Source organism: Mauremys reevesii, linkage group 4 (genome assembly GCF_016161935.1).
Source record: "Mauremys reevesii isolate NIE-2019 linkage group 4, ASM1616193v1, whole genome shotgun sequence".
In the NCBI taxonomy this organism is placed as follows: Eukaryota; Metazoa; Chordata; order Testudines; family Geoemydidae; genus Mauremys; species Mauremys reevesii.
The window spans coordinates 27453509-27463009 of NC_052626.1; the positions used below are offsets into that span (position 1 = coordinate 27453509).

At 42.2% G+C, this 9501-nt stretch overlaps 2 protein-coding genes across 2 annotated transcripts in view; one reads left to right on the forward strand and one right to left on the reverse strand.

Annotated features, from left to right (window-relative positions):
* Window positions 1-597: 597 nt before the first annotated feature.
* Window positions 598-7439, reverse strand: GLRX5 (glutaredoxin 5). Its single transcript, XM_039533857.1, has 2 exons — window positions 7125-7439; window positions 598-1378 (listed from the first exon to the last, which is right to left on the reverse strand). The coding sequence occupies exons 1-2, from the start codon at window positions 7432-7434 to the stop codon at window positions 1200-1202; spliced, it is 489 nt and encodes a 162-aa protein (XP_039389791.1). The 5' UTR covers window positions 7435-7439; the 3' UTR covers window positions 598-1199.
* Window positions 7440-7781: 342 nt separating this feature from the next.
* The window catches only part of SYNE3 (spectrin repeat containing nuclear envelope family member 3), a 105583-nt gene continuing 103863 nt past the window's right edge, over window positions 7782-9501 (forward strand). The window contains exon 1 of the mRNA XM_039533854.1: window positions 7782-7939. The gene's annotated coding sequence lies outside the window, so the exon portion shown is untranslated. The remainder of the gene's footprint in view (window positions 7940-9501) is intronic.

Below are 9501 nucleotides of genomic sequence, written 5' to 3' on the forward strand. Positions count from 1 at the left end.
TCATTTGCTTAATCCATGGATAAATGCTGCTTTTACCCATAAAACTAAATAGCAGTAGTTCTTGAGGGACTACTAACTTTAATTTGCTATTTTTTTTCCCAGATATACTGTATGACCTTTTTTATTTGTAGAAACACCAGTGTTTGACACTTCACAGAAAATAGACAATCCAGCAAACAATTCTGCCATCTGCCCAGTAGATCCCCTCCCTTGCTCTTTACTGGTACCTAGAAGAAACAGTTCATTTGTTTACTTCATATTTGAAGACAACACTCTTTGTGGCACAGCAGTCAAATAGGAATGAATATTTGTCAGCGTAAAGCTAAAGAATGTAGCTGCTGACAAGTAGTATAAGATTATATTCAGGGTTTTCAAGTTATTCCGCTCTCTATAAGGAAGAATTATAGAACTTCCACATCTGACCACTGATAACAGAGACTTAAATTTCACAAAGTGTAAAAACCGAGGCCATTTTTTGGCAGAGGTACAACATAAATTACTTTAAAACCTTTTAATCACAACTCCCAGTAGTCTCCCAAAAGCCATCAGTAGTTACAACCTACAGTCTGGGAAATCAAAGCAATAATGACCAACGTATCATTTGTTTATACTAATGTATTTATTTATAGCTGTAGGAATAAAGGTGTATTTCATAGATCACTCGTGACTGTTTTCCTCCAGTTTGTTAGAAACAGATTTGCAGGTAACCAATACACAAGTTTACAGGTTCCCAAGAAGTCCTACCTTCAAGTGTTCATACAGAATGACAGCAGTTATTTGATAGTGTTTTCAAGAGAACCAAAAAAACTACAAACACTGTCTACATAGGTTTATATATCAAAGCATTAGCCAAGTGATATACACAGATGAGCCATAAAAATAATATTCTACAATCTTTCTTTTACTCCCGCCTCCGGCAAGAAGAATTGACACAAGTAGAAGTAGGCTGCTTGTTTACTTCAGTTCCACAGACATTGAATTACAGTGCAATGGTTATAATCAAATTTTCACAACAGAATATCCTTAAACCAAAATACCAAATAACCTGTACCGTGAGGTTTACTGATAAACAAACATTAGTGTCAGTTCAAAAAGATGCCTCCTTTGAGATAACATGTAAGGCTTTTCTGGTAATAAGTTATTGTCAAAGGTTTTGTTTATTATAGTCCCATCTTTTAAAATGAAATATCTTGCTTGGTTTATTTTTTGTCTTGGTCTTTTTCTGCATCCAAAAGTGCAGAGCGGATTCCTAACTTCTTAAGCTCTTCCACTAGGTCTCCATTCTGATGCATCTGGAGGAGTATGTCACAGCCACCAACAAATTCACCGTTAAGGTATACTTGAGGGATGGTAGGCCAGTTGGAGTAGTTTTTAATTCCTGTACCAGAAAATAAATTTAAAAAGGTTAAATCTATTGTTTTCAAATATACTGGAATTCATTAAAAGTAAGAGGCATTGCTTCAGCATGCAGCTTTTAATACTCTCAGTTCCTTCTCTTTGAGGCTGTGGGTCCTGTTTATGGCAGAAGAGCCATCAGAATTAACTACATTCCACTAAACTTTTTTGGTTCCCACCTAGAGCTAGAAATTTGAGACCCGAGTTCAGTTCCAACTGTGACTCTTAAACAGGAGCTGTACAAGTATCATGCTTGCTTCCTGGGGATGAGAGAAGATTACTAAAGCAGTGGCTCTCAACCTTTCCAGACGACTGTACCCTTCAGGAGCCTTATTTGTCTTGAGGACCCCCAAGTTTCACTTCACTTAAAAACTACTTGCTCACAAAAGCAGACAAAAAAAATACAAAAGTGTGACAGCACGCTATTACTGAAAAATTGCTTACTTTCTCATTTTTACCATAAAATGAACCACTGTACTAAAGTGACTTATTTGGCCAACGAAAAAATCAGGAGCCTTTAAATCAGTGTTCTGTAATGTTTGTATGGGGAATTTAATTACAGTATCCTCTGTAGGATTATTAAAACTCCTTGTAGGGAATACATTCTTACTGCCTTTATACAGCGCTATTTGCTACTGCAAATTCATTTGCTAGACAACTTGTCCTCTAACAGTCCTTGAATTTCTTAGTGCTTTATCTTTTACTGGCAGACGCTGAAATTCATGGGAGGGGCACAAGATGCAACATGCACCTAAGACACACTATGAAAATGTGCTTAGCATCACAAGTTAAGAAATAAATACGTAGTCTGCTACAATTAACCCTTATGAAAAGCCATGTAGACTAAACAATTTTTTTAATTATTTACATTAGAGGTTAAATAAGACCAGTCAAATTTTATCATAACAGAATACCCTTATGCCAAGCATTATTACTTGTTGATGCTAGTTACAGTTAAAGGATCTCAGAAAGATAAGGAAGAATTATTACAGCTGTTGAAAGAGTTTATACATGCAGTTTGTAACTTTAATATCATACCAAAATGCTGCAAACCTAACCATATCACTGCATGCTCATCCTTAGTCAGTCATTAATTAGGATCCCAGACCATACTCTAAGTCTGTGGTTTTCAAACTTTGTAGACTGTGTACCCTTTTCCAAATAATGTAGTCTATCATATCCCCCCATCTGAGAGACGATCATAATATACCAATAATTAGATTGCCAAGTGTTACTAAATAAAATGCGTTGTCCGCCATTACAGGATTTTCCTTGAATACCCCCCTGACAAGAACTCATGTACCCCAGTTTGAAAATAACTGCTCTAAGTAGATGTCCCCCGACAGTGCAGGGTAACAAAATATTGACTGAAAAATATTAAGAGCAAGTAGTACACAACATGGAAAGATTAAGTTTTCTCATCTTACAGAAATGTAAAAATGTATTTTCTAAAACACAATTCTTTAACGGAAACAATAAACCAAGGTACCAACTTAATAGCAGATATATCTGTATGCAAGAGACTATGTTCTCCAAATTGCAGTCAAACAGTGGAGTCAAATTAAGACTTTTTCACCTAAAATCTATGATTTATCTGTGCCTTAAAAGTTCTTTAAAAATTATAGGACCTTTTGTGTTTCATAATTACTACAAATTTGACTTTGACAATAGAACAGTGCTATCTAAAGTGTACATTATGGAAAATTCCTAATGGCTGTTAAAGGTGCCTCCCAGATGATACTGTATCAAGCTAAACAATCTTAGACTGTTTTCTGCACTTGAAAGAACGTGACCTATCCAAGCCATTTACTCATTTAGCTGCTATAATAAACTAATTTCTACTTCAATAAGTGCTTTGTTTTCTGATTTCTAATCAGATTAACCAATTCTCATTACTCACCTCCATACTAAAATACAGATTGAAAAAGAAGTGTTTGAGTTCCAATCATGAGAGATTATGGTTTGCACAGTCAACAATGCAGATACAGAAAGCTAATTCTACCAACACTAATTCTTTAGAAACTGCATCTTAAGATTTGTTATGGATAACATTTTAATATGCTTACATTTTAAAGCACCATTTTAACTATTAATAGCCCTTTTACCTAGGATATGTTTTATTGTCACTCAGATGAAAGTGTCTAACAAAATAATTCTTTTCTCTCTCATATTTGTAGTTCCATCCCCTAAAGTCTGGTGTCCCTCCTTACTCCCTACTGTCAGTTTTCTTTCAGCATTCCCTATTTATTCCCTTCCTTGGGCAAAACTCCCACTGAAAACAATGAGAATACTACCTGAGAAATCAATGTTGAACAAAACCTTAAGTGTAATATTAAGAACATATCAACATTCTTCCCTAGATGTACAGTGCACAAACTTGTCCTATTACAAAAGGGGAAAACAAGTAAAATGTCATAACATTGTTTTCAATGCTGCATACCTATGATCCAATCCCAGAGCTTAAATAAATAAACTCTGTGGATCATTACGCAATGAACTACTGACCTGTTCAAGGTTCATGAAAGAAACCCAGCTGCATGTTATTTTTTGCTTACCAATTCATTCTATTAAATCATAAGATTAACAAATCATTTTACTTTAGAGATGGAAAGAGCTACAACATTTTTATATTTTAAAGTTTAATAAAGACTTCCAGAAAGCACAATCCTAAAATCTCAAGTTTACCAATAACTAAAATAAGATAGTTTGAATATAATGTAAAAGACCTTTTGGTATTAATTTTTTACTTTAACCATGACATCTCACTACAGTTAAGTCATGAAACTGAAAAGCAATTTGAAAAAAATAAAATAAAAATGAAGACCAGATATAAACCTTTCAACTAAAAGCTAAATGAAAAGAAGACAGCAGAGGCCCAAATGCAAGAAGTAAAGGGGAAAATGGGGGTGCAGAGAAAGAAATCATCCACTTGATAGATCTAAATATAAAGTATTAAATTCCTATCCTACCAAAAACAAACTTGCTGTAAAGTGTTCATAGTAAGCATTGCTAATTCCCTACACCTGCAAGTCTGCTTTCAAGGCAAAAATATTCCACTTCACAATCACTATACTCAAGTAACCCTATGAAACCTTAACACTTAGCTAGGCATGTCCAAAAGGGAAGCAAGCAGAAAGAAGTTTCACGTGATCAGACTAGCAACCTTCTAGAAATGGAGATCCAGTAAAACAGGCGCAAATACTTTCACATAAGCTAGCTTCTAGGTTGCTCGGAATGGCAGTGTTCCCTGAATATTTCTTGTGCATGTTATTGGGGCCTGAGAAGGCATATTTTATACTTTACCAAAAGAAGGAAAAGTCCTGAGCAGTCAATGCTGATACACTGTGAACTGATGTACTGTGGTAGGAGTTCTCAAACTTTTTCAGTGTCCATCACGCCTTAAGACAGATCATATTGTGGGCCATTTCACATTCCATTAATAATTTCCTGATAACCTCACAAAATTCCTGAGGCAACTATTGTGATGAAGTGTCAATGGCTGTTTAAAATCAGGAGAACTGCAAAGCAACTGACAAGATGTAAAGAGTTTATAACCAAAAGGAGATGTCATTCAGTCATAACCTGAACTGTGCCACCTCTGACCCAAATTTCACCAAACCTAGAGACCACACTGGAAGTTTGTAAGAGCCTGGAGGATGGCAAATAATTTGCATAAACAGAACGGAGCACATAGTGTAATGTAACTCAAATTAAGATCTGGATTCAGTGGGATGAAGATAATAAGCCTTGCCTATCTCGTATGAGCCAACATATTCCTTTACAGCTTTCTGCCAAAGGTGATGATTTTGACAAATTATTTTCCTACTGAAGCTTATTCAGGAATTTTATAGCTTTGAGTCAATAGACAAAATATTCTTGTATTCCATTGTTACTGGCATACACTATGTTTTAGGTATTCTAGTTATTTTTAAAAGCCCATAATAAACAAGTTTAAGTGTGTAAAACATGGCAGAATTTGTTTATAGCCTCAATTTTTCCTTAATATATGGTACTGACACCATTATCTGTAAAAGTGAGCACAGGTCTAGGTGAATTGAGAATCTTTCTTTCAAAAAAGAAAAATGATTCAATCTGCAAAGAAAACAAACCACATGGGTTGGCTGCTCAGACCAAGATAAAGAATCGTGCCACAGCTTGTCATCTCTGTAGGCCTCACCTTTTAACCTGTGAACACACTTGTGACTCTCAGGGATCATCCCAATTTGAAACATGGTGAACCAAGGTGTTAATGGGTTCTGGGAAAACTTTCAGAGACTACAAAATTTCACTGTAGGATGAAGTTATGCCAGGATGATGCTTTCAGGCAATGCAGCGTACAGCTGAGCTAATATCTATACTGCTTTGTGCACATTCCAACTGAAGAACTAGGGGTCACCAAATGAAATTAATAGACAGCAGGTTTAAAACAAATAAAAGGAAGTTCTTCTTCACGCAGCGCACAGTCAACTTGTGGAACTCCTTACCTGAGGAGGTTGTGAAGGCTAGGACTATAACAGCGTTTAAAAGAGAACTGAGTAAATTCATGGTGGTTAAGTCCATTATTGTCTATTAGCCAGGATGGGTAAGGAATGGTGTCCCTAGCCTCTGTTTGTCAGAGGATGGAGATGGATGGCAGGAGAGAGATCACTTGATCATTGCCTGTTAGGTTCACTCCCTCTGGGGCACCTGGCATTGGCCACTGTCGGTAGACCGATACTGGGCTAGCTGGACCTTTGGTCTGACCCGGTACGGCCGTTCTTATGTTAAGAGGTTAAAGTGTTTTAGAAACATTAAGATTACATTGCCCAAGTGAAGTACGCAGATAAATTTTACTTCTTTCTTACAGATGTGCCACAAAGATAAATTTTCAAAGGATTCTGAAAGTCAATGGGATCTGGTTACTTAACTTCCTTAGGCCCTATTGATAACTGCAGCACAAAACCACACATCTACAGCAGTCATGAACAAAACCCAGGTCTCTGTATGCCCAGTTCCAAGATCACCCTTCCTCTACAACTGACAAGCTGAGCTACTCCCCAGATGGGCTACAACTCAGGCCATTGCGGAGTGACAAGGAGGGATGCCAGCTCACACAGACATGATAACATCCCCTTGTGACTTTCTCTCTCACAGAAAGCACTTCAGGCCTGTTTTTTCATAACTGCTGAGCACCTATAGCGCCATTAAAGTCAGTGAGAGCTGCTGGTGCTCAGCGCCCCTGGAGAAAAGCAAACCCTGCAGGGGTCGGCAACCTTTCAGAAGTGGTGTGCTGAGTCTTCATTTATTCACTCTGATTTAAGGTTCTGCGTGCCAGTCATACATTTTAACCTCTTTAGAAGGTCTCTTTCCGTAAGTCTATAATATATAACTAAACTATTGTTGTATGTAAAGCAAATAAGGTTTTTAAAATGTTTAAGAAGCTTCATTTAAAATTAAATTATAATGCAGAGCTCCCCCAGACCAGTGGCCAGGACCCGGGCAGTGTGAGTGCCACTGAAAATCAGCTCATGTGCAGCCTTTGGCATGTTGCCTACCGCCGCGTGGGTCCCCTTTAGGATGTGTACGTGGAAGGTTTCTGCCTTCCCTCCACCGCCCCCAACAGGGTCTCCTCCAGCGTGTGTCGGCGGGGCGTGCCTGCCTTTCCCCAGCCGGGCCCGCCCCAGCGTGCCGGGGGAGGGGGTGTCTGCCAGTGCCTTCCCCCAGCCGCCTGAGGCGAACCGGGCGCTAACCTTGCCGGAGGTCGGCGTCCTGCAGCACGTCGTACGCCTGGAAGTCCTGCACCCCGTGCAGGCGCAGGATCTGCACCACGGCGTTGCTGAAGCCGCACAGGGGCTGGCCCGGGTTGCCCTTCATGAACACGACCACGGGGTGCGCCCGCACCAGCCGCTCTACCGACTCCCGCGACCCTCGGCCACCCTCACCGCCGCCAGAGGACGAGCCGTCGCCGGCCGCGGCCTGGCTGAGGGGCCGCGCCCCCCACCGCAGCGGGGCCCCCCGCAGCAGCGAGGCCGCGCGCAGCCAGCACAAAGACCCGCTCATCGCTGTCTTGCCTAGCGACGGCTTCTTACACAGGCAGAGACACAGGCACTCCGATCCACCTTCAGTCCGTTCCTCCTCCCCATTGGTAGAGGCGGCAAAACGTCACGGATAGCCTCACCCACAGAGAGGCAGAAATATCTGTCAATCCACATCCGTGGCCAATAGCGTGCATCAGAGACTTTTTCTGGCCCATCCACCAGTTCAAGGCGCTTCCTCCCTATTGGCCGAGCCTGGGATCATACGGCAGGCCTTGAGTGGATATAAAAAATTGTCAATCGAACCGCGCAGCCAATAATGCGCCACACATTCGCATGTGCCCGCCCACTGAATTATCAATCCAGCCCCTTCCGCGTTGCTATTGGCTGTATTAGCCGCGTAGGGTGAGGCTAGTCAGGGTCTCGATACAGGAAGAAGGAGGGCAGCGGCGTGGGGAATTTTTGGCTGTTTCCGCTTCCGGCGTGGTGAACTCTGTGACGCGGGGCCGGCGTTGCGGGGCACCTCGGAGGTACAGCGTGGCGCGGCTCGCGGTGGCTGCGGGGAGCTGGTTGCGGCCGCCGGCGTGGGGGGGAGGCCGTTGAGGTATCTGGGGGCTCGGCGCCCGTGGGGTCTCCCGCCCCCCCCGGGCTCCTAACGCGGGACTGCGATCCCCGAGCTGCTTCCCTGGGCCTAGAGCCTCCCCGGAGCTCAGCGGGCCTCGCTGGGTGGGGCCGCGCCCTGTCCGGGGTCGGTTCGCCCCGCGGGGCGCTCGGGTGCCTGAGGCTCTAGCGAGCAGGTCAGGGCGGGCCGCGCCGCGCATGACGGCCGAGCCCTAGTGGGGGAGCGGGTTGGTCACTGGCTCCCAGGCCCACGAGAGCCGTGTGTCCCATCAGGCTCGGTAACATCGCGCCTCCCCGAGCGCCCTAGAGACCCGCCAGCGGGGCCGGCCTCGCTGAGACTAAGCCCCGTCCGGCGCTGTGGTGTGTGAAGGGGCAAAGCGGGGCATTTTATAAGGACAATCCTGATTTTTCTTCTATAGGCACCTTTTCTCCCCCCCATCTCCATTTTTCACACTTGCTGTCTGGTCACCCTACAGGGTGCCTCTTTCTCTAGTACAGGGTCTGCAACCCGCGGCTCCGGAGCCGCATGCGGCTCTTCAGCCTCCTTGTGGCTCCCTTCGGCCTTGACAAAAGAAAAATAGAAAAAAAAGAATAACGGTTATTTATTAATTTAATTTTTATTTATATATTTTATTTTTGTTTATTTTGTTGCACAGTTATCTTGGAGTTTGAGGTGATACTTTAACATCGAATTTTTTAAAAGTTTTTATAATTTGTCAATTAAAATATGCGTCACATCCACGTCTATAGCCCTCACCTTTACCTGCAGGCGGCTTTGTGAGTGTGCGACCCCCGCGGTAAGCTAACCATGAATACATCCCAAAAAAGAAAAATCTCAGAAGAAAATAGAGAGTTTAATTCTGCATGGACAGATTCCTTCACTGCCAACGACGCTGGCTTACCTGTGTGCTTGATATGTGGCGAGAAATTAGCAAACAACAAAAAATGTAACATTGAAAGACATTTTCAAAACAAGCACTCAGCATTTTCTGAAAAGTACCCAACTGAAGATGGGCGAAAGAGAGCGATTTCGGAACTACTACGGAAAGTTGAGCAGAGCAAACATACTTTCAAGAAGTGGATCAACTCTCCAAACTCAACTACAGCTGCTAGTTTTGTGGCAGCTCATGAGATCGTAAGGAGGGGGAAGCCGTTCACAGACGGAGAAAGAATCACATGAAAGAATCGTTCATAAAAATATCAGAGCATCTATTCTCCGAATTCAAAAACAAACAGGAAATTATTCAGAAAATTAAAGAAATGCCTCTCTCTGCAAAGACCGTCAAGGACAGGACCATTAAAATGGCAACAAACATCACCAGTAAGCAAATTGACATCAATTCAGCTCAAGCATATTCAATTGCCTGTGATGAGTCAAGTGATGTAAACGATATTGAGCAGACAGCACTGTTATGCAGATATGTGAACTCTGATGGGCCGCAGGAAGAACTGATTGAACTCGTACCACTAA